Genomic DNA, 25,101 nt, shown 5'->3' on the forward strand with positions numbered 1-25,101 from the left:
TACAACCATATTATCAATGTCTTATATGTGTTTTTGGGGTGATGGGGTGATATGCTGGACTAATGCAAGTCATACGAACAATAATCCACGGTTTTCCTCTTTTTTATCTTCTTGTGGTTGGTTCCATATGCATTTGGATTTATTTCTCTCATATCATTGTTAGTCCTTTCCCCTAGGTTTGTATGCTTTACTCAAGTCTCACTAAATTGTTTATTCAACTATATATATATCCTCCTGACTATCAGGAAAAAAAAAATATTGTCCAATCACCATTTTTTTAAAATCCCACAGTCTGTGTAAGGTAATAAAAGGTTTTATGCACTTACTTTGTGTCTTCCCATAAAATGTGTTATTACTGATGAGCGCTATTTTTATGAATTAGAAAAAGGTACGTACAAAAGTCCCACCCCTTCACATGTGGTATCACTGAAAAGCCCTAAATGTCCTCTCCAGATACCAAAAGGAATTAATTCAGTAGAATGCAGGGGGTGGGAGATATTCAAGTTTAGAAATGTCCTCCACAGAGGACAAAAATGAACTACTGGTTCATTTTTGTATATACATACAACTGCATACTGCAAACCACTTGCACAAGTGTCCACTGCTGTTCTGCATCTGAACCCCCTCAGCCAAACCATCAACAAGACTGGCTACGGATACCGACTCAAGAATGGGGCCACCATTCATGTAATCCTAACCCTCCTCTACATGGATGACATTAAGCTGCTTCTGGTAGAGGACCCGAGCTCAGAGGATGAAAGAGTCCACCTGTGGAAGGGTGAGAAGGAATTTTTATAAATATATATAGAGAGAGACTTTGTCTGAGTATCTCCAAGTAGGTTTGATTTTAACTAGTGTTTCACCTTATTTTTTACTTTTGTGCACAACTATCAAACATTTCCCTAATACAATGTGACCCCAACACTGAAACCGTGAGTTTCTGTGACAGTATATGTTGAGTAACTGAGGGAAATAACATAAACATACAATATTTAGGGCTCTCTAACAAGCACCATGATGTGCAGAAGTGCTCACATCCCATAACTATTTCTAGCATCTGCAATCCTGCAGCCATAAATTCCAAGATATTTTACAGCAAAGATGATTACTACAGACCAACACAAAGTGCTGCATAACTGTAAAGTGTAAGGAAAATAATTTGCAAACTTTATACCTTTCTGATAACATTTTAAAACTTATAAATCTGACACCCCGGGGCCCCGTCAGAGAACTTGGGAACAGGAAATTTAACAAGGTAAGTGATATCAGATCAGAACCTGTCCGAACAATATCAGATGATACATAGGGTGCTCACAGAAAGGAACATTTTAAGGCTGCTTTTAAAGTAGGTGTTTTTACTTTTTAACAGAATTCCTTTAACTCAAAACAGTTAAAGCCAGTTCCTTGGAATTTAAGATAAATAGTGTTTTTTTTCTCATTTCTGCCTTTGCAGTGATTCTGCTTAAACATCTCTTTCTGTAAATATTTCTGTCTTTGTTCTGTAGCCTATACTCGTTATCACAAAACATTAGGCAATGTCAAGAACAGTTAGTTATAACTACAAAATTTCTTAAGAAATTTAAATGGGGCCTGCCAAAGTGTGCCTGTCGGTTGGAACCCAGTGTTCTGATGCTAAAAATTAGCCTCAATGCTAAAGTAAGCTACAATGTACTCAGTAGCATGTGGAGAGTCACAAGCATGTTGAGTAACATGGACTTACTCCAATCAGTATGTTAAAATTAGTGTACAAGCTGAAATTAGCCAAAATGGTAATATTAGCCTAAATGCAGCCAGTGGCATGTGGGCTATAACTAGCATGTTGTCTCATTGTCTTCCTCCATTCAGTGTGTTAAACATGGCTAATAAATAAACAAAATAGCTAAAAAGCTTATTTTTGGAAAAAGGCCACTGTTAATGGGGGCACTAGTTACATTAGCAATATTTGTGATAATGTTTGTGCACTGCTTTCTGATGTTTACTTTTGGAAAAGTAAAAACTGTTTACTTTGTGGCACTTGGTTACCAGTAAACACACTCATCTCTTAGCAACAGATTAACAACAAATATTGTTATTGTTCAAAACACATAAGATTTCTTCTACTGGTTTGACATACTACTGATCTTACACTGCTTAACAAGAATTGTCCAGTTGATGAATTTTGCAGAAAAGTTTTTTTTTTTTTTTGTCATTTGTGGCAAATGTGATATAAAACACACATTCAACACAAAAATAAAAATCTCAATTTATACATGACAGTTCGTTACCAGTAGAAAACGCTTATCTCTTAAAACCAAATTAATAATAAGTAATATTATTTATAAAACATAAGCTCTTTCAAAAATACTGCTCATCTGCTTAGATACAAAAAAAATACAGTTGGTACATTTTGCAAAAGTGAAAATCAGAAGTTTACTTTGTGGAACTTGGTTACCAGAAGTCACGATCATCTCTTAGCAACAGATTAACAGATTAGCAACAAAAATTCTTTTTGTTCAAAAAACATAAGATTTCTTCTGCTCTTTTGAAATACTACTTATTTTACACTGACAAGAATCGTGTAGTTGGCGAATTTTGCAGAAAAGTTCATTTTTTTTGTCATTAGTGGTAAATATATTAAACACACATTCAACACAATGTTGAAAATCTCGATTTATACTTCGTGACAGTTCGTTACCAGTAGAAAACGCTTATTTCTTAAAACCAAATTAATAACAAGTTATAAAACATAAACTCTTTCGAAATAATGCTTACCTGATTAGATACAAGACATTTACCGTTGGCAAATTTTGCAAAAGTAAAAATCTGATGTTCACTTCGTGGCACTTGGTTACCAGTAAACACATTCATCTCTTAGCAACAGATTAGCAACAAAAATTGTTATTGTTCAAAAAAACATAATATTTCTTCTGTTCTTTTGAAATACTACTTATTAACAAGAATTATGCAGCTGATGAATTTTGCAGAAAAGTGTTTTTTGTTTGTCATTAGTGGCAAATGAATGTGTGTTAAAAACACACATTCAACACAAAAATAAAAATCTCGAGTTATACTCGAGTTCTTCTGCTCTTTTGAAATACTACTTATTTTACACTATTTAACAAGAATTGTGCAGCTGATAAATTTTGCAGAAAAGTGTTTTTTTTTGTTTTGTTTTGTTTTTTTCGTCATTAGTGGTAAATATATTGTAAAATGGACATTCAACCATAAGTCACCAGTATAAAATGCTCATCTCTTAACACCAAATTAATTATTTTGTGTTTTTTTTAGGTATAGAGTATTAGGTGCCTTACATGCATTGCATGGAAGCATTGAAAAACAGTGTAAACATTGGTGTTTATGCTACGACAAACATGGACTTTGTTTATTACAGGTTACTTCTGAAAGTGCTTGATTTCACTTGATTTTATTTTGGGGTATCTGAGTAATAAAGACTGTACTCAAATGCACCCCAGATTTTATAATTGAAAATAAGTAAAATGATAAGATTATTTTGATTCCCCAATAAAATATCAGGCTGCAGTGATTTGATCTACCAATTAAACTATAATATGTAACCAATAGGTGAAACATGACAAACTATGGCTCAGTTCAAAGGATGTAAATAACATTATTTTGTTGACTACTCCATTGCAGTGTTGGAGAAAGACTTTATAACTGCAGATTACATCAATAGGTAGGACAAATTCAGGGTATTGGGGAGAATCCCTTCTCACTTACACTTGGTGTTTAACTGAACACTGCTCCCTGTTGCTTTTTCCTCTCTAGAGAGGCCAGCAGCACACCTTGTGTGTATTTTTACATTACTATTTGTTTGAGATTCGATTAGATTTAGAAGACTGCTTATAACATCAAATAGCCGGTGAAAAGAAATGTAATGAACTCAATCAAGAGGTGCAGTTTTTAATCATGACTTCACATGATTAGACAAATACCAGATTTTAGCATAATGCCAATTTACAATGCAGATATCATCTATCTATGCTTTTGTGTCTCAGTTAAATATTTTGGTAAAACTTTGTAAGACACACATACACAAAGTTGTTTTTTTTTTTTTGTTTTGTTTTTTTTTTCATTTCTCAAGGGGAAAAGGAGATCCAAAGCAACCTACCTTTTAATTAAAAAATAGTTACCCCGTAAACCTAATAAGGCATTTTGCTAATGCTGGAAAAAACTACTGATGATACATGGTCAGTTATTTTTTTAAATTGTTATAGAGACATTTTGGCAGGCTCTTTTTTATAGTACTGTTTTAATCTAGCCACAATGAAGTAAGTAGAAGCTAAATCTGCAGGATTTGCTCTCTGATTATAATGAGACATGGAGTAATTATAAATTATTTCAGATTACGTTTTATATGTCTGGTATTTTGATACTCTGCCCTCAGTTTCTGTTAGCAGGAGCTAATGTTTATGTCAGCTATGCTACTTTAGCTCTTCGCAGCTAAGCGTGGATTTTTAGTGTCACTCTCAGCACAGTTTGAGTCTTTAATATATAAAAATTATCTCTGGGTGGTTACAGTATCTGTTTTGCCCAAAAGGTTCCAATCAAATTCCTAAGTCATGTTGCTGACTGATATTTATATAGTTTGTGGGATATTCTGATTTGCCTTTTACTTTATTCACTAAGTGAATATAATTAAGTGAAATAAATTGCCATTTGATTCTAATGTATTAACTTTCATTATAATCGGAGAGCAAAGCCTCCAGGTTTAGCTTCTACTTCAGAGGACAGACCACCAGGACCCTCCGTCTTGCTTCTGGGTTTGCCTGGCTATTTTTCCAGCCAGCGAACCATTCTGCCACCCAGTGGTCGTTTTTCAGACCACTTAGTCTCCTGTACCTCTAAAAAATACACAATATGTCTATAAATAATTTTAAGATATTTTAAGGAAGTACTGAGATATACCGTTTTCCACCGAACTAACGTATTTGCCACTTCGGCACAAGCACACTGAGAAACGTCAGAGGATAAAAACACTAGACTCGGAGCAAAACTCAGATGACCCAGATTAAACCATCATCTACACACAAATCTGGGAACTTCGCCGAAGTGTGAAATGAGTCTCAAAGATACTTGTGCACTCGTAACCGGATCTGTGTGTAAATGCAGTTTTGTGTGTGTGTACCAGGTGACTTGTGCGTACTTTTTCAACATTTATAGACGTAGCAGAAGATTTATTTTATTTTTAAGGTTTACAAATCCATTTTTACACACACACACTTATCCTTTTACACACGCACAAATCTTTTTACGCATGCACAAATCCTTTTACGTACGAACAAATCTTTTTACACGTGCACAGATATTTTGAGACTATTTTCACTCCATATTTCTCTGCCATTGGCACATTTAGGAGCTTGGGCATCTCATGCGAATTACTAAAGGAGAAAAAAACACAAATCAGATATTTAATTATATGTTATTTAATAAATTAAGGTGAAAAAATCCACAAACAGTATTTCGCTCATATGTCTATTGTCAAAAGAAAACCTCTGGATATGACTCTCTCCTATGACTCTCCTGAGTGGAACAGCATCATATAGCCTGTGTTTTCTGCCTTAACACACCTGATTTCAGTTAATGGCTGATTAACAGTTTGTTTGTTTTTGTTAGCTGTAGTTATATAAATTAGGTTTGTTAAGCTGGAAAACATCGAAAACACGTGGGGCAGTGTTCCCTGGGGATCAGAACTGGGAGCCACTGGTCTACATGTTCTTTCCCATGAGGTGCCAACATCCAGTATCATCAGTTCCATGAAAAAACATAATAAAATATTTACAAAATTGTCAAGGATGTGCTCACTTTTGTGAGATGCTGTAGAAATCTTAGCTGTCAGTGATTTATATTTCATAATCAAATTTTAATTTGAGAAGTTGGACATAAATGAGCTGTACTTTTAGTAACAAAATTACCCAAAGTCACATGACTAAGTAAAAAATAAATGTGAAAATGTTGAAAGTTCTCAGTGGAAAACTTGTTCTTGGTCTGATCTTGTTTCTATAATGTTCCATCTTTGGTTGTTTGATGACAGTCATGCCATTTGCAGATTTTACGATTCTTCAGACAAATGTTTTGTATAGTCTAAAATTGAGTCCCTTACATTTTTGAAATGTGCTGCAGTTGTTTCTTTCTACCTTTGTATTAGAAATTTTTTACTATTCTTTTCAGGTTTAAGCAAAATGATGTAGCACTTTGGAGCAAAAATGCAAAGGAGAAGTCCTAAGGCTGAGGCTAAAATAGCAAAAACATGGACAGCTACGATGTATTTTCCTACAGTGCTCATGTAAACTGGGATAAAAGTAACCCAAACAGCAAAGAAAATGAGGATGCTGAAGGTGATGAACTTCGCCTCGTTAAAATTATCGGGCAGCTTCCGTGCCAAAAAGGCCAACATGAGGCACATGCAAGCCAGGACTCCAATGTATCCAAGAACGAGCCAGAAGCCGACGTCTGAACCAGTCACACATTCGACGATGATTGTAGAGCTGTGGTAGTCCGTATTGTGATTGGCATAAGGCGGACTGGTGAGCAACCAAATAAAACAGACAATAACCTTAAAAAAAGACAGAAAGATATGAAGGTAGTAGTTTTCCCCCAGACTAAGATGAAAAATTATTGCTCTAGTAGAAATGTTTTTGTACCTGGACAGCAGTTCCCAAAAGCACGCTGGCTCTCTGTTGTTTGGTTCCAAACCATTTCATGACAGGACTTCCTGGTAATCTCGACCTAAACGCCATTAGAACCACCACTGTCTTGGCTAGAAGACATGAAAGGCAGAGCGCAAAACTGATCCCAAAAGCCGGATACCTGATCCGACACAGCCACTCTGAAGGCTTACCAAGGAACAGCAGACCGACAAGGAAGCATATGGTGAGAAACACCAACAGGAGGAAGCTCAACTCCATGTTATTGGCTCGAACGAGAGCTGTGTCCTTATATGTGTAGAATATGGCAATGATGGACAGGGAAACGGCAGCTCCCAGAACCGAGGCAGCACTCAGCAGAACCCCCATGAACTCATGGTAAGACAGATACTCCACTGTTTTAGGGATGCAGAGATCTCTGGCTCTGTTGGGCCACGTGTCCCCGGAACAACGCGAGCAATCTAAAGAATCTGAATATGGAGAGAGAAGAGAAACCTTACCCAAGGTAACCCTGAGAATAACTGGGCTTCTGCTCCCGTTACACTATTGCACATCTGCCTGTTGCTTCAGAGAAATTCACATTACCTTGGAAAATAATAATCTGGCATCGCCTTACTATGCATTTGCCATGTATGCACAATTAATTCACCAACTAAACCATGCTGTCACTGATTCTTTTTAGTTTTTTGATAGACTGAAAGCTGCCACTATAAGCCCTGATGATCTGAACTGTACATTTGTACTCAATAATTAACACTATTACGACTCAACTATCACCACCAATGAAACGTTTCTGTATGTCACATCAAACTAATCCGGCTACACCATCTAAGATTTAGTTACCTCAGCATGACATTTGCTCAAAATGTTCAGTATTTGAGGTTGAGCTACTTTCTAATTATTTGTGGCTAATAATTATCTGACCACTTTGGGATACTACTCGACCTTTGACACTTAGTTGATTCCTGAAGATAAAACTAAAAAACTGAGGGGTTGATATTAAAAAATATCTGCACGTTAATTAGTTAGAACTCATTCTTGAAAGATGACAGGATTTTATTTAGCAAAATCGGCTTAATTTATTCATGATAATCGCTGTCTAATACATGTTTTTGTAATAAGCCAACACAGATGGGAAGATAAAAAAAATCTGATAGGGAGCCTCAATTTGAAAATCTGAATGAAGTGTCCTTCCCCTTCTTTCTCTGCTCTGTCTCCAAATGTGACCCTTTTCCACTAACTATAATATATCCACGGCAGAAACCTTGGAGACTGGGCTTGTTTAACTTCTGACTCTACAGGGGATGACAGCCAAGAAGTGGGTTACACAGAAAAACACAAGAGAAACAGTGATGGGACAATTAGGGGGCTGTTGAAATGGATGCTTTCATACAGTTGGAGGAAACCCAGATAACATCCACAGACGGTAACTCCAACCGCAGCTTTATTTTCGATGCCAAAGTAAATTTACTAATTTAACCAAATTTAAGGAGAGCCAAGTTTCTTTATGATTAAACAAAGTGGTGAAAAAGTGTAGCAAAAGACGGGACATACCGGTTGTATTACTAAATTCTCCTTCGGCACAGGGCACACAATCATAACAGCAGACAGGTTCCCCTTTTCTCCTGGCAATACGGGAACCTGGAGGACAGCTGCTGCTGCACACAGACCGCAGAGCCTGAGAGGCAAAGTTCAGGCACTCAGACAGATGAGACTAAACAGCCAGCTTTCTTCTCTAATGGACACATATTTTATCAAAAATATAGAACACATTTATAAAATGTAAGCAACATATTTTTAAAAACTGAATACACAACTGTATCTTTTGAAAAGGATTGAGATTTGACATGGACAATAGTTAAACCTACGTATTAATAATGAATTAATGTCAAGATTTTTTTTTTCCACATTTTTATTATTTATTAAAAATTCACACATTCTTCAGTGCAATATTTATTTAATTAAAAGTGTTTTATAAAGGTAATTGATTGCTCCAGTTTTTAACAAAAATGTCATTTTGGTCATTTTCTAATAAACGCCTAAAAGGAGACTGTGAGAATAATTTAGCAAAGTATGCCACACATGACTAGCAGTAATTTAAATGACGTGTCAATCAGCAGGGCACAGAAGCGTCTGAGCGGTGAACACGGCCTCAGGCCTGTTTGTGGAGAACGCACCTGCTTTCCCACCGGCCACATGATCACCGAGTCGTTTATGACCAAGCTGCTTCCAGCGGGAAGCGAGGCGTCATAAAAACCAACTTTCACCAAATCCAGAGAGCCGCCAGGCCCCGTCTGCCAGTTCATCAGATCGTAATAAGCAATTGGGTCACCATTCTGATCAAAGTTGACTTCCTCCCCCAGTGCGGAAAAATTTGCAAGCTTCATGTAGTGAAGAAGCTACGGGAATATAAGCATGGGGTGTCAAACTTCAGTTTCTGAAATATTACAGCAAATGACAACTTGTAACCTCTCTCACCTGCCAGGGTTTAAAATTCTTTGGATCTGCACAAGTGTTTCTGATGAACGGCCCCTCTCCAGCTTTGCAGTTACTCATATCTTGCAAGGCGTAGGCTACGAGATACACGGCTTTGTAGACGTTGTATGAAACTCGTAGTTGTGTCACATCAGAATACGGAGAGTAAACGTCGCGTAAGGCTTCAGTCCCCTTGCATGGTGTTCTGCTTTGTTGGCTTCCCAACCCGTGATTGTGAGCGTTGGCAGACCCATTCAGCCGACAGTTGAACGTTTCCTCCCAGAATTCAGCCAAGAAAGCGATTCGATGAATGGCCGACGGTGTGAGAGCCGCGAGGTGTTGCTGCAGCCCAGGAATCACAGCAGCTCTCTGGATGGCAAATCCCAGAGTTCCCTTCAGAAGATTGGCCGAGTTTTCCCACAGCGACTTGGAGGTGGCCCAGGCCTCACTGGCGATCCACTGGAACCCGGTTAGATTTCGACGTTGCATCTCTCTGAGGATGTCCTGCATCTCTGCCTCACCCGAAAAATTAATGATGACTTTTGAAGAAGTCATCTAATGATGGGAAAGTTAGAGATAGTATTTAATTCAAATTCACTAAATCAGGATGAGTTAGACATGAAATGATAGGATGCCAAACACTACTTTGTTTAGTGTAACATAACCTTGTCTAACGAGAAACAAATTACTTGTCATGTAGCTGAAACTAAACAGCATATTTTAGCATTAAATAAAAACACAGAAACCTGTCACTGTTTGGACCTTTTAGCAGGTAAAATGTAGGAGCTGCAGCTCACATAACACACCTGAATAACATTCAGAAGCTTTTCAATGTCCTGGTGGTTTGGGCCTACTGGGTAGAAATGTGTGTAGGCAGCACACACACCATAGCGCACCGATTCCTTGAGGAAAAGCTGGATGGCGAAGCGAGCATAATCGGATTCCACGCCGATTACCCCCACCCAGGTCCAGCCAAAGTAGCGGACCAGCTGGGCCAAGGCTTTTATCTGGAAGGCGTCACTGGGCATTGTCCTCATGAATGTGGGGAATTCCCTCTGATTACTCAGGCAGCTGCAGGAAGCAAAATAGCTCACCTAGAATTACAGCAAACAATGGTTGACTTTTGTCACTTGCTAAAACAGACTGTGGATGAAAGCATCAAATGACAGATAACAATGTAGGCAGAGACCTAAACTTAAAACTGAAGGTTTAGAAGATTGTGGTTTCTCATTGTACTGATTGTAATAGAGCATCAAGTAAATTGTATAACAAAAAGAAGCTCAAACAGTCGCACCAGTGGAATATGGAAAGAGCCCAGACTTCGTAGCAGAGCCATAGAGACACCAGAGCCAGCGTCTCCTATGATTACTGGGGACACCGTTCTGTTGACAGCCTCGCATCCTAAACCAGCGGCTTCATCCTGACTCGCATTTCCCTTCGAGCCCTCCGGCTGTCCGTTCGCCAGCAGGAAGGACGCTCTCAGGGAAACGGGTATATCATCGCAGCTGTCACGGATGTGGAAACCCAGCTTGAGTCGCGGCAGGAGATCCGCCCGTCCGTTTATCTCTTTGATCGCAAAAGTCATGGTCTGCATCCAGCGCAGGGCACGAGCGCTGAAGCTGTAGACAAAGATAATCACAGGTTTCTTATAAGAAAGTGGCACAAGAAAATCAAACAAGCACGTTTTTAGCAGTTCAAGTCATTGCGTTGAACTTACTAGTTGTAAGTATTAGGTGTAGGCTTTACGTTATATGTGAGAGGAGATGACACAGGACTGTAATGCAGAGGGAATAGACCCCCGATAACTACATCACCATCCTCATAAAGACTTTTTCTCTCTTCTTCTCCCAGGAAAGCACAGCTATCAAGAGCAGCAGATGAGCCTTGATTTCCTCTAAATAGAGACAGAAAGAGAAGGAGAATTACATCCAGCAGTCGCATGTTTGCCTAAGGGAAAATTAAAAAGCCTGTCCCCAGTTTTCACACACGGAGAAGATTGCAATATAGTTAGGCACACCGGATTTTTATACTGTAGATGGCACAAACAAATCTGAGGGAGCCGCCCAGACCCAAGGGTTGTGACATAGTGATATATTTTTTTCCCAATGAATAATGCTGACAAAATTACTATTCGTATTTAAACTTTTTTGTTGTAGTTGTTGAAACTGATTATGTCTTCTTAATGTTTAAGCTTGTTAGAGCTGAACAGTCAAAAGGTGTGTGTTTAGCAAGACTAATTTATATCCATAAATACTTATAAGGTGAAATGTTTCTTGTTTTTTTTGGTGGCTGCTACTTCACATCCAAAAATGTATCTGTTCAGATTTCAGCTAGAGGGTTCTGGGAGGATTTTTTTTTTTTTTTTTTTTACAGTTTTCCTGTCAAATCAAGACACAGCTCCTTCAGACTAGCAGCAGCATTTAGCAAACATTGTTGTGCTGATGTACTGAAGGTGGAGTCTCAGAAAGAGTAGGAGCTTCTTAAAGAGACCAGCATGCCTAGGTGGGACCCATGTGGGGGAAAGGAGGGCTGATATATGGGTCCCATATGGGTTTGTCCCTACATGGGCAAACCCATGTGGGGCCACCGTGGAACCCGCAGACAAACCCATATGGGACCTATATAGTCTGCCCTCCTTTTCCCCACATGGGGCCCACCTAGGCATGCTGGCAGGGAGAGACCCAATTTTTAAGGCACCATATTAGTTGTCATGTTTGATATGTACGGTAGCATAAAATGGCACTATGTGCCTGGAAAATATATAAGTATTAAACCATATTTATCATATTTATTTCTGTAAGAAATGTGGTAGGCTAGACACACCATTACATTTATTAAGTATTGTGGTGGTAGCATTTTGTAGTTTGTAATTTTATTTTTTTTTTCCAAAAGAGAGTTGTTTACTTCACAAAATGGGTGGCATTGTGAAGAAAGAATCTCGTGTGGAAATATTGGAGCAATATGTCGAGGCATCAGCCAAACAATTAGGGTTTGGGTACAAATATGTCTTCCAAATGGACAATAACACTGTTCAGCTACCAATTTTAAATCATTGTCTGTAATCATCTTAGGAAATCCATTCCACACATGTACATAACAACTGAGTTAAAAAATAAATCTTGTGTTTTTCATCAATAACTCTGCTTTGTTGTCAACAGCAGGTGAAAACTCATCAGAAAACATACGATGGTCGACTGATACGTGTTACTGTCAAGTTAAAACAAAAACAATAATCGCCCATAATTAACTCATACTAGCCACAAAGAAAAATAATTAAACATGTGTCGCAAAGAACCGTAAATACCGTAAAGAGGATTTTTTTTTAATTCTTCTAATTATTTTTTTTTTCTCACATGAAATTATTCCATTTGCTCCCATCACTTTCAGTAAACCATGAAAGGCTCCTAAATATCCAATTACATCACTCAGTGTCAATAGATAACAAGGTTGCTTTCTGCATATAAGCTGCCTAATTCCAAGCTCTCTGGAGTTTTGACTTTGGCTATCAGCATGCCTCCATTTGCTTTATTTTCTTTCACTTTCTGTGTCAGTGCTTTGTCTTTCACACATGTTTCTAGATACACTTCCACAGCTACTGCAGCTGAAGACTGCGTTCTCCGAAACAGCTTTCAGCCAGGCTTTGTTGCAGAAGGCGACTTTATAATCGGAGGGATTTTTCCTCTTCATTATAACCAGGAAATGCCTGATCAGAACTACACCTACACACCACCACCGGTGAAGTGCAACGGGTGAGCCTAATGGAGAAATGTGTGTTTTTTGGGGGTTTTTTATTGCTAAAATTGGGGGGATTTTGTTCTCCGTTGCTTAGAATCAGTTTGGATCTAAATACACCTGCTGGTAGTTAAACCGGTCGAGCTGCAGAGATTATATTTCTGTTTTAGGAGGTTAAAGAATTTTTGCTTTATGGTGCACAAAAAAATGTTTAGGTTCTTTTGCCATCTGATTAATTGCCATGTTAGTCATATTACTATAGTACTCAATGCTTGTTTGATTCTTTGATTCACTGAATAGTCAAATTATCTGAGATTGTAGAAATTAAACAATTTATGTATTATAGAACATGACTGCAAATTGATAAGATGTTTTCTCAGACTTAAACTAGACAATATGGACAAAGAAAACTATTTAATTCTTTAAAAGTAAAAAATAAAAATGCAGTTTCTTCTGTCCCAGCAACATTTCTGTCTCTAACTACTTTGTTCAATATGCGTGTGTGTGTGTGTGTGTGTGTGTGCGTGTGTGTGTGTGTGTGTGTGCATCTTTGCTGAGCTGCAGGTTCGATCCCAGGGCTTTCCGCTGGGTTCAGACCATGAGGCTGGCAGTGGAGGAGATAAACGAGAGCACAGAGCTACTGCCAAATCACACCCTGGGTTACAAAATTTTTGATTCTTGTGCGTACCCGCTGACGGGTCAGAGGGCTGCTCTGGCCATGCTGAACGGGCTGAGCGAGGCCGACTCTCCCATGTGCTCCGGATCCTCTCCCATGCTGGCTGTGATCGGGGAATCGGGATCCGCTCAGTCCATCGTGGTTTCCAGACTCCTGCGACCATTCAGGATCCCTATGGTAACGGCATCTCCTTTTCTTTGCAGTCACTTAAGCATCTTAAGCTGACCCTAAGCCTCACCCTCAGATCAGCTACTTCTCATCGTGTGCCTGCCTCACCGACAGAAGAAAGTATCCCACATTTTTCAGAGTAATTCCTAATGATGACTACCAGGTATGACTTTATGTCGCCGCTTGTGTAACGTAGAAAAGGAAGTTGTGAATTTTGCATCTTAAAAATTTACAAATGTAATCACTTGCTGTAGTCATACTTTCTGAAGACATTTGACGTGGACTTTGATATCTTTAAAATGTAATTTCCAAACGTTATTTGAAAATTACCTACCCTTTTTTACTTGCTGAAAAAAGGTGAAGGCCATTGCTCAACTTCTGCTGCACTTCAACTGGACTTGGGTCGGACTTATTCGAGGAGACCATGAATACGGGCGTTTTGCGGTGCAGGGTTTGCTGAGGGAGTTACAGGGCAGCAGTGTGTGTGTAGCTTACCAAGAAATGATCCCTCTGCTCTACAACACACAGCGGGCTCTGGAGATTATGCAGGTACATTTTCAAAGTAGCACCTATTTAGTTATTATGCAAAACAACTGCAAAGTGATTTAAAAGTGTTTATTCTTAAATATGGAGAGAGTCGTATTTAAAAATAGTTAGTCATAGTAAAATAAAAATCCAACTAAATCTCCCTTTAGTTGGTTTCCAGTTCCTTTAAGTTTGTGAATATAAAAAATGTAAATTAACTTTAGAAATTAGTAAGGATTGTTTGTTTTTCTGCTGTAAAAAATAAATAATAATTTTCTTTATTTTTCTTGAATGAAGAATACTGAAAATGTACTAACTTTTTCATTTTCATGTTCATTTTTTAAGTCAAATATTTACACAGCCATTATTTGTGTGTACCATTGCACCCTAACAGCACTAGTCATAAATTTGACCCTTGACATCTGCAGTTGTGTCCTGGCTGTAGCAACTCTATTTAAAGAGTTTATTTTCTAAATAATTAGAACTTTCAGATATTTTATTTTAAGAGAAAGAGACGCAAATGCAGTCGGATTATGAAAACATGCGGATTCAACCAATTAAAAGACATAAATAAAGTACTCAAAATTATTCTCCAATAATTTGGTTTTGGTGAAGAATTACTGTGATACAAATACATAGAATTTAATATAGTCCAAACATTTAAGGTAAAATTAATAGCGATCCAAGTTATTCTTGACAAATGTTAGGATTTACTTGCATAAGTGAAGTGTTGAAAAGTTAACAGATTGCATTGTGTTTTTGTTTTGACTTCTTGACCTTCTTCCATTTTGAAAAAAAAAAAAAGGTCATGCGGCGCTCTTTGGCAAAAGTAGTGGTGGTATTCTCAGCCGAAGGGGAAATGACGCCGTTCCTCAGGGACTACATGAAGCAGAACATCACCGGAATCCAGTGGGTGGCGAGCGAAGCCTGGGTCACGGCGTCCGTCTTTACGGGGAGGGAGTTTTACCCCTACCTGGGGGGCACCATTGGCTTCGGCATCAGAAAGGGTCACATTGCTCAACTAGGCGACTACCTGCAGACAGTCAGCCCTCAGCGATATCCCGACAATGTTCTGGTGGGCGAGCTGTGGGAGGCTCTGTATGGCTGCAGCCCTTTTCCGTCCTCTGCCAACCGTTTCCCAGTTTGTTCAGGGCAAGAGGTTCTGCTGAAGCAGCACTCGGCCTACATGAACACGTCCAGCCCCAGGGTGGCCTACAACGTCTACAAGGCCGTGTACGCAGTCGCTCATTCGCTGCACAACCTCCTTCTTTGTCAGTCCGGCAACGGGCCTTTTGAAAACGATTCATGTGCTCAAAGCAACAACATACTCCCCTGGCAGGTATGACGATGAAGCATTTGTTGTTTGAGGAGTAAATAAAGCCCACTGCTTTTGTTTGTTCAGTTATAAATCTTTCTTTCCCCCATTAGCTTCAGTACTACCTGCAAGAAGTGAAGTTCAACATGGCAGGGGAGGAGGTCAATTTCGACCTGAAGGGCGACTCGGTGCCGTACTATGACATCATCAACTGGCAGAGAGGCACAACTGGGAGCATTGAGTTTGTCAACGTGGGGTTGTTCGACGGGACTAAGCCTGGAGGAGAGGAGCTGGTGATCCAGGAGGAAAGAATAATGTGGGCAGGCCATCAGAGTGAGGCAAGCTGCTCACACTGTGTTTTTACCTTCATCAGATGCCAACTGTTGAAGTTCTGTAGGTTAAGATGGAGGTAAGTAGGGCGGATAGGATGGATTGGATCTGATTTGACCCCATTATTGTCCATTACAAATAGTCCGTTAGGCAGTAAAGACGGTATTTTAGCGATGGTCTTCAACGTGCCCAAACAGTGTGATTCAATAGCCCCTTTCAGATCATCTTTTCTGTCGTGATATGCCTCAATTTCAACTGAAAGGTCACATCATGGAATAGGGGATTGAAGTATAATTTTATTTCTATCATGACTGTAGTTTGCTTGTTAAAAAAGCAGATTGTTTTGGTAATTTGAAGAACGCTTATTGTCCCTGTAAAGGTGCCAGTGTCTGTGTGCAGTCCCAGCTGCCCTCCAGGCTCCAGGAAAGCTGTCCGTCGTGGGGAGCCTGTTTGCTGCTTTGACTGTGTACCATGTGACAGCGGCAAAATTAGCAATCAGACAAGTGAGGCTGAAAATCCCTGCAACTTAAGTATGGATTTTGGTACGGTCACATTTATCTCTTTTTCTTTTCTTTTCTTTGCTGATCTCTTTTTGCTAGACTCAGTAGAATGCATATTTTGTCCTGAGGACTTCTGGTCGAACCAAGACAGAACGAGCTGCATCCCCAAGAAGGTGGAGTTTTTGGCCTACGATGCCTTGGGCATTCCCCTGACAGTCATTTCAGTAGTTGGCGCCTCTCTCACTGTCGGCGTTTTTGTCGTGTTTTTCCACCACAGAAGAACAGCAGTCGTGCGAGTGAACAACTCAGAACTGAGCTTTTTCATCCTGTTCGCTCTGACGCTCTGCTTCCTGTGTTGTCTTGTTTTTATCGGAGAGCCCACCGTTTGGTCCTGCATGCTCCGTCACACCGCCTTTAGTATCACGTTTTCACTCTGCATCTCCTGCATCCTGGGAAAGACCCTGGTTGTTCTGGCTGCTTTCACGGCCACCAGGCCCGGGGACAACATCATGAAGTGGCTGGGGCCCAAGCAGCAGCGAGCCATTATTTTCAGCTGCACTCTCGTCCAGGTGGTGATCTGTGCCGCCTGGCTAATTGACGCCCCACCTTATCCGAGTAGAAACACCAAATACGAACGCTCAAAGATCATACTGGAGTGCAGCGTTGGGTCAAGTCTTGCATTCTGGTGCGTCTTAGGATACATCGGCCTCCAGGCGTGTCTCTGCTTTGTGCTGGCATTCCTGGCTCGAAAGTTGCCCGGAAACTTCAACGAGGCCAAGTACATCACCTTCAGCATGCTGATCTTCTCCGCTGTGTGGCTCGCTTTCGTCCCTGCGTACGTAAGCGCTCCCGGAAACTACGCCGGTGCAGTTGAGTCCTTCGCCATTTTGGCCTCCAGCTTTGGGTTATTGTTTTGTCTGTTTGCCCCAAAATGTTACATTATTTTGCTAAAGCCAGAGAAAAATACAAAGCAGCACCTTATGGGTAAAGAAAAATGGTAACTCTTTTTATTCTTCTTCTTCTTTTATAATAAATTGTTCACATTTCAATTAGCTTAATATGTATTTAGTATTTTATTGAATTCATTTCATTCTGTTTTTGACTGGTTTTCATTGAACTTTGCAATGAATGTTTCTGCTTTTGTAAGATAGTGCAAATTCCTGAGTGAGAAAGTAAAGTATATGACAAAGACACGTCAATTTTGTGTATCTTATGTAAGACATGCCAGAATAAAAAAAAGTCTTCTCCATTGTTTTGAGAATTGTCATTTTTCTCAGTTTTTTTTTTTTTGTTCTCAATTTTTAAGGTAAGTTAAGGTATTTTTACTTACACAGCACATTTTCAGCAGCAAGGCAGATCAAGTGAATTAGAAGGAAATACAACAAAATAACAAACCAAAGGAAAGAGCAAAAGAAAGAAAAAAAACACATTATGAAATAACATACTGGTTCCTCATGTTTAATAAGAATAAGTAGTCCATCATTTATAAACTAGTAGAGGTTTCTCTGTATTCTTGTTCTGATAAAAATAAATGGTACTTTCTAAGTTTATTATAGATTTGTAAACTAATAGGAGTTTCTCTAGATCTTACTCCAGAATTAAAAGTTTAATGCTGATAAATGATCTAAGTAATGAATAGTTTCTCTAGACAAACATGTAAGACTTTCTCTGGATTTTGAGTTTGTTCTAATTTAAGACTAAATTGTGTGGCACGATTCAGCTTAGAAATGTTACAAGGATATGTTTTGATTAGTGGTGGAATCACAATTTATTCAAAAAGGAAAAATAAGCATCATTTTGAATTCAAAGACCCTTTTTACTGCTAAAATCATGAGATAAACAGATTGTGAGCTCAACAACAAATATATTTATTGTTTTTAATCTGTTGGTTTGGTTATCCAACCGTCAGATTGATGCCAAGCACCATTACACCCATTCAGACCTCGAATGGGTGCAACTTTCAGCCGTGCCATGCATTCTCATGATGAGTGAGGTACGGAACGGTTCCTCTGAAAAAAAAATGTAAACAAATCATTGAAACAGATGTCTTATTTTTATTCTGATCCAAAGAAGATTTGCATACAACTCCTTACATTAAAAAGGCATTTAATAGGGATAGCAACAACGAAAAAAGAAATTGTGTTTACTTGATTAAGAAAAGAAAAGAGGCATATGGATTTATCTATATTTTCCAGTCATACCTTTTTTAATGTTCCTTTCAGGATGAAGAAGAATTATGTAACATTTGGGTACAAAGATGCACAACAAAAGACCAAAACTGGAAGCCAGTATTGCAAATATCTCCACTGCTACCGAGAACTTTCCGGGTGAACTGACGTAAGCTGGGATGAAACAGATCCACACCGCCCAGAAAATCAGCATGCTGAAGGTGATGAGCTTGGCTTCGTTGAAGGTATCCGGCAGCTTCCGCCCGAGGAACGCCAGCAGGAGGCACACAAACGCGAGCAGGCCGATGTAGCTCAGCAGCAGGTAAAACCCAAGTGGCCACGGCTCCTTACACTCCAAAACAATCTGATTGGGGCGAGGAACACAGAGTTGTAACCTTGTTTTTGTGGTTGAGTTTGACAGGATGAGCGTCAAGACTCGCTTTTCTTACTTTTCCATATGAAGCTTGATATGTGGGATTCTTGATAGGGAATGGAGGTGCACCCAAGAGCCAGCCAACACACAGACAAATCTGAGAGAACAAAGAACAATAACTTAACACTTGCAATATCGTACTAGTAAATGGCAATAATAATAACAATAATAAAAACTGCGTAGGGTTGGCACTGCAGCAGGTTTTTTTCCACCTGAGGAGTCGTTGTGCAGAAGATCATAGTCCTCTGTTGGGTTGGACCAAACAGTTTCAGACCCCCGGAGCTCGGTATGTTGGTCCGAAAGGCCAAAAGAACGACAACAGTCTTGACCAGGAGACAGGACAGGCAGATGACGAAGCTAATCCCAAACGCCGCCTGGCGTAACATGCACGTCCACACCGAGGGTTGGCCAATGAACACCAGGGAACAGAGGAAGCAGAGCTTCAGCGACAGAAGAAGCAAGAAACTTATTTCGGAGTTGTTGGCCTTAACAATGGGCGTGGTGCGAAAACGATGGAAGATCACAGTAATGATGGCTGTCAGGACGACGCCGAGCAAGGTCAGCAGAACCAGGACGATGCCCATGGTCTCGCTGAAAGACAGGAACTCTTCAACGCCTGCGACGCATTTCACCTTGTCTTTGTCGGACCAGTAGGACTCTGGGCATTTAGTGCACTCGGTGGAGCCTACGGGGATGCAGAAAACATTAAATGGAAAGAAAAGAAAATCCAGTAAAAAAATCCAGTAAAATTTGTGGAAAATTTTACTGTTCCACACAATTTTTGTATCATTAGTGATGTACAACAAAGCGATGATAAAAAGTATAAAATTATTGATACCCTCAGCTGACGAGGCTTTAAAATAACCTTGTAATTTCAGCAACATATCTACGGACTGAGCATGGAAATACCCAACCAGAGTTCCAATTTAACTCTCACAGAGAACCTGAGGATGGACTTAAAGATTAGGGTGATGGCAAGAAGTCCTTCCAACTTCAAAGACTTGAAGCTCTTTTGAATAAGAGAAGAAATTTTCAAAAGGCAGGCTAGTAGAAAGGGGATGACTGGTGTAATGCCATTTAGGGCTGAAACAATTAATTGGATCAATTGTGATTAATCGATAGTTGAAGTAACCATTGACTGATTTAGTAATCAATTAATTGCTAACTGGAGTATAAAGACCATAAAATATGCCATTTGCTGAAAGAACAACATCCTCAGAGGAGTAATTAACTCAGAATGTTACCAAAAATAAATACATTTTGCATTTAAGATAAAAAAAACTTCTTTGTCTGTACATATGTCCCTCCAAAAACCCTGTAAATGATTTAGTTTCACCTTTAAGGTCTGTAAAAATGTAAAATTTCCTATTAAGCACCTTTTACTACCCTATTATTAATTGGTTAATACATAAAGAAGTCAGTAGATCAGCTCTACACTGTTCTGATGTCAAGAGAAGTAGAAGCACTGAGCTTTTCACATATTAATGTTAGACATATTTTTTAGCTGTAGTTGAATCCTTTGCTAGAAATGGTCAAGCATCAAGGCCCTGTTATCGGACTCAAGGCGATAAAATGTTTATTTATTTAAAAAAGGAGGTGAATTATTTGACATTTTTATCTATTTCCAACAGTGTATGAAATAATCTTAAACGGTTAAAAATATGCAGAATGCACCTGTTTTTCATCTGATTAATCGATTAATCGGAACGATTCATTGAACAATAAATTACTAGACTAATTATTCATTGCAGCTCTAATGACAATACATATTTTTCCACTGGCCACTTAGATGGTGTAATACTTTGTAACTTTTCATTTTGAATAAAATTGCATTAAAAACATTCAAATGGTTCATATTTGTAATTGATTATGATTTGATATCTTTAGAGATTTACCCTGTCCTTTTTCAAATCCTTGGTTGAATGGGAAATAGCTTACAATCTGGCAAGGGAACAAACAACGTGGCTTTCACTTTGCAAATAATAAAAAAAAAAAAAAAAAAAGAATTGGCTACCTGTCTGGTTGCTGATCTCTCCATCCGCACAAGGCAGGCAGTCAAAGCAGCACGGAGGTTTCCCTGCACGTCTGGCCTGTCGGCTGCCGGGGCGACACGGAGCGCTGCACCGAGACACGGGCACCTAAACGTCGACCAGAAAAGCGCAGCAGAAATTAAACACAGAGGGTTTACTGAGTACAAAATGCTGAAACTGAATTTAGACATCACCTGCGACTGGCCTCCTGTCCATACAATAATGCTGCCATTTATCTTCAGCTGTTGCCCCAGTGGAGCTGAACCATCATAGCCTCCTACTTTAACAAATCTGTTGATGACATGGAAGAAACTAAATAAAATCAAGCTGGGGTTCAGAAATGTGCATCAGGTATAAGATAAGATGAGATAAGATCATTTATTTGTCTCCCACAGGACAAATTTGTCTAGTAGGGGCAGGCTGTAGTACATTAAAATAGATGCAGGGATAAGAATAATAAATAAGGAAGTGACATTTAATAATGGCCAAATAATGAAGTCAGAGGCTGCAAAGAGCATTTCTGCTGCAAAACAAGTTTGATAATTGACCTGATTTTCCCCTTGCTGTCCTTCTGCCAGTTAATGATGTCATATAAAGGGACCGGCTCTCCGTTAGTGTCAAAGTAAACTCTCTCCTGAAACTGATTTGTGAAATTTCCCTTCTTCAGATGGTCCAGCAGCTGTTTGAAAAGAAGCAAAAACATCACAAAAAAAGCAACAAGAGCAAAAAGCTTTAAAAATGAAGCAGTGATTTGGTTTTCAGTTGCTGTTTCACAAACCTGTCCTGCAGTGAATTCTGTGTTTTTGTCACACATACCCTCATTTATTCCTGCAGAGTCACAGTTAAGTAAGTTGTGGAGAGCGTGGGCGATGGCAAACACGGCCTTATACACATTGTAGGATATTCTGACCCGAGATACGTCAGTGTAGCTGCTTGACGTGAGGCTCAGGTCTTCCGAGCCTGTACATACAGGCTTCGGATCAGCATTTATACGTTCGCTGGATTCCTTTTTCTTTGTCACAACAGACATATTTTGAGAGTCCAGATTGAATCTGTGATCCAGATTCAATGGATCGAACTGGAGCTGACATCCAAACTGCTCCTCCCAGAACATGTTGATGAACTCCATTCCCGGCTCGGGAGACGGACGGACATTAAGGAGGAACTCTTTCAACCCAGGGATATTGACTCCCGGGAAAGAGAAGCCGAGCGTTCCCTCTAAAAGGCCGTGGAAGTCCGGAAACGTCAGAAGGCCGGCCGTCACCCAGGCTTCACTGGCCACCCACTGGATCCCTGTTACATTTCTACGAGAAAGCTGGATATGTACGGAAACAAAAACATACCGGTTAGCACAAAACAATGAGTCCTCTTTATGATCTGATCTTTGACAATATAATGCATCCTGAATGCTGCACATCTTCTCTATACTGCACATAAACAGAGACGCTCACTTCCAGGAACAAATCCAAAAGTTGTCCCTCGGCCGCAAAAACCACCACCACGTCTGCGGTGGAGATCTGCAGCATGTCCGCCATGTCCTGAATCTCAGCCGCTGTCGGTGATTTTGGAATAGTCAGGTGGAAAGCCACGCAGCCGCCGTTGTGTCTGAAGTGACTGGAGAACTCCTGTATGCCGTACTGACTGTAGTCATCCTGGAATGAGCATTGAATGGGGACGGTGAAATAAAATAAAGACTTGATTTGTTGAGTAAGAACAAATAAGCCTGATCTTACGGTCGTCCCTATGGTGCCCACCCACTGCCATCCTAAGAATGTGACCAGCTGCACCAGACCTGCGACTTGGAAAAGGTCGCTCGGCACAGTCCGCAAAAATGACGGATACACGTGCTTGTCGCTGAGGCAGATGCAAGTGGCAAAATAACTCACCTAAGATGAGACAGAAGGGTTTTTTTTGTTTTGTTTTTTTTTTTTTTTTTACAGCAAAGCACTTAAAAACATCTTTGCACAAAATGCTTGCTTTTCTTACCAGCGGGATGTTGAACGAGCCAAGAACTTGAGCTACAGCCCTTGTTGGGGACGACGATGCGAGACCAATGACGGCGGGGATGGGAGAGCCAGACAGAGAGCTGGGAGTTTCATCATCCCGAGTCGTTAATAACGCTTGCGCCTCTTCGCCTGTCAGGTTTATCGTGTTTTTCATTCCCAACATTTGCTCGCCACCAGCCGCAGACTCTGAGAAAGTGACTAAGGAGAAAAGAGCCTGCAGGCTGCTGTGGACGTTGTCACAGCTGTCCAAGATGCGGTAGCCGAGCTTGACGCCAGGCAGGAGGCTGGACTTGTTGTTTATTTCCTCCACGGCAAACGCCATCGTCATCATCCAGCGGAAGGCTCTGTGATCAAATCTGCCAAAACACAGTTTGAATGTTTGTCGAAACATGTTAAACCTGCATGGATCTGACGTCGTCATATTTACCCGCTGCAAGGTGTGACCTGGGGTTTGCTTTGGTAGCTGTGCTGAAGCTCAGAGGCCAGATAGTGCAAAGGGAAAAACCCCCCTATGACAACATCCCCGTCCATCTGCAAGGCGAGAGGCTCATTGTCTCCTGCTTTCACGCACTGAGTTGAAGCAGATTGAAAAGCGCTCATTTCCTCCATCTGCAGATCATCACTTTTCTCTATTAAAGTACTATCTCTTTTCTCTGCTCTTTCTTCTGTACTCAAAATGTTTCTTTTTCCCACAGAATGACTAAAACCTGACAGTGCAATGAAAAGAATGCTAAATAAAACACAAAAATGCAGAGCCTGAGAAAAGTTTAATGGATTCCCCATACTGACCCCATAAAGACTCTGATCACCTGGCGAAGACTGACACAGACAACTGGGTCAGAATAAATTACAAAGTGTTATTATGCGAGCTGCATTTCATTAGCAAGATTAGTCATCGCCAGTTCGACCAATCACAGTCGAACTGGCGAACAGTGAGAAGAAACAGCACAGAAAAAAGTAAATGACCTTTTGTCATGTAGATACCAAGCTCAGGAGAAAAAAAAATATTTACATTAACATTCAAATAAAAAAAAAAATTAATGTTTTCAGTTTTGATTTAAAGAGTTTTAACTATAAGAAGAAATAAAATGAATACTGAAAACACATGAAATGACTACATTTTGGCGGTAAAAGGAAGAGGTTTACTAAATTTTACAACAAACAAAAAGCATTTGCAAAGAAAACTAAAGCTGAAAACCTTCTACACGTGATGTGATCCAGGGGTGTGTCCTTGCTTTTCAGTCTGATCTGTAATGGTTTATCATGGTAACAGCTGATTGTGTATTGTTTTGTTTATTTTCTTTTTAGACATATCTTGATCATCTCCTCAAATGCTCATTTTTATATCTGCCTTTTAGGGGCATTTTTTAAATGCAAATGACAAGTCAATATTTTGGCCAAGATCAATGAACCAAATGTGAAAATTAATTTCCTTGTTTGTATGGGAAATGTTCTTGTTAAAGAAGTTTTACTATAATTAAATTAATAAAATTACATGAAGAAATGAATGAGCCAAGCCACTTTGGTTTGAATATTTATTGAAGTAGAGAAAGGAAGAAATAAGTGTAGTACATCCAGTTTTTTAGTAACAAAGACAACATGGATAACATATGATCATATGGTGAAAAAAATATGATGCAATTAGTTTTTGTTCATTAAATATTTCTTAGTGTTTTTCTCCGGCTTCAACAAAATGATGAAACACTTTGGAGCAAATATACACAGTATCAGTCCAAAACTGGAGGCCAGAATGGCAAATATCTCCACAGCCACAGTAAATTTTCCGATAACTACATCGCCATCCTCATAAAGACTTTTTCTCTCTTCTTCTCCCAGAAAAGCACAGCTATCAAGAGCAGCAGATGAGCCTTGATTTCCTGTAAATAGAGACAGAAAGAGAAGGAGAATTACATCCAGCAGTCGCATGTTTGCCTAAGGGAAAATTAAAAAGCCTGTCCCCAGTTTTCACACACGGAGAAGATTGCAATATAGTTAGGCACAGCGGATTTTTATACTGTAGATGGCACAAACAAATCTGAGGGAGCCGCCCAGACCCAAGGGTTGTGACATAGTGATATATTTTTTTCCCAATGAATAAT

General features: G+C 39.6%; 3 protein-coding genes across 3 annotated transcripts; 1 reads left to right on the forward strand and 2 right to left on the reverse strand.

Annotated features, from left to right (window-relative positions):
• Window positions 1–6,130: 6,130 nt before the first annotated feature.
• Window positions 6,131–10,728, reverse strand: LOC106905692 (extracellular calcium-sensing receptor-like). The gene is made up of 7 exons (XM_014970644.2): window positions 10,414–10,728; window positions 9,926–10,213; window positions 9,123–9,674; window positions 8,822–9,043; window positions 8,199–8,322; window positions 6,642–7,114; window positions 6,131–6,553 (listed from the first exon to the last, which is right to left on the reverse strand). Exons 1-7 carry the CDS (start codon window positions 10,711–10,713, stop codon window positions 6,131–6,133), a joined length of 2,382 nt encoding a protein of 793 aa, XP_014826130.2. The 5' UTR covers window positions 10,714–10,728.
• Window positions 10,729–11,187: 459 nt separating this feature from the next.
• On the forward strand, window positions 11,188–17,614 carry LOC148155872 (extracellular calcium-sensing receptor-like). Its single transcript, XM_088012006.1, has 7 exons — window positions 11,188–12,868; window positions 13,416–13,704; window positions 13,772–13,858; window positions 14,053–14,244; window positions 15,026–15,559; window positions 15,649–15,873; window positions 16,245–17,614. Exons 1-7 carry the CDS (start codon window positions 12,630–12,632, stop codon window positions 17,364–17,366), a joined length of 2,688 nt encoding a protein of 895 aa, XP_087868132.1. The 5' UTR covers window positions 11,188–12,629; the 3' UTR covers window positions 17,367–17,614.
• An 884-nt stretch (window positions 17,615–18,498) lies between these two features.
• On the reverse strand, window positions 18,499–23,358 carry LOC106905689 (extracellular calcium-sensing receptor-like). Its single transcript, XM_014970642.2, has 10 exons — window positions 22,983–23,358; window positions 22,730–22,882; window positions 22,448–22,648; window positions 21,775–22,311; window positions 21,545–21,675; window positions 21,191–21,287; window positions 20,981–21,104; window positions 19,179–19,651; window positions 18,983–19,063; window positions 18,499–18,897 (listed from the first exon to the last, which is right to left on the reverse strand). The coding sequence occupies exons 1-10, from the start codon at window positions 23,331–23,333 to the stop codon at window positions 18,544–18,546; spliced, it is 2,502 nt and encodes an 833-aa protein (XP_014826128.2). The 5' UTR covers window positions 23,334–23,358; the 3' UTR covers window positions 18,499–18,543.
• Between the last annotated feature and the right edge of the window lie 1,743 nt (window positions 23,359–25,101).

This window comes from Poecilia mexicana, unplaced genomic scaffold (assembly GCF_051168715.1).
Source record: "Poecilia mexicana isolate PSO_F unplaced genomic scaffold, ASM5116871v1 scaffold_13, whole genome shotgun sequence".
Taxonomy (NCBI): domain Eukaryota; kingdom Metazoa; phylum Chordata; class Actinopteri; order Cyprinodontiformes; family Poeciliidae; genus Poecilia; species Poecilia mexicana.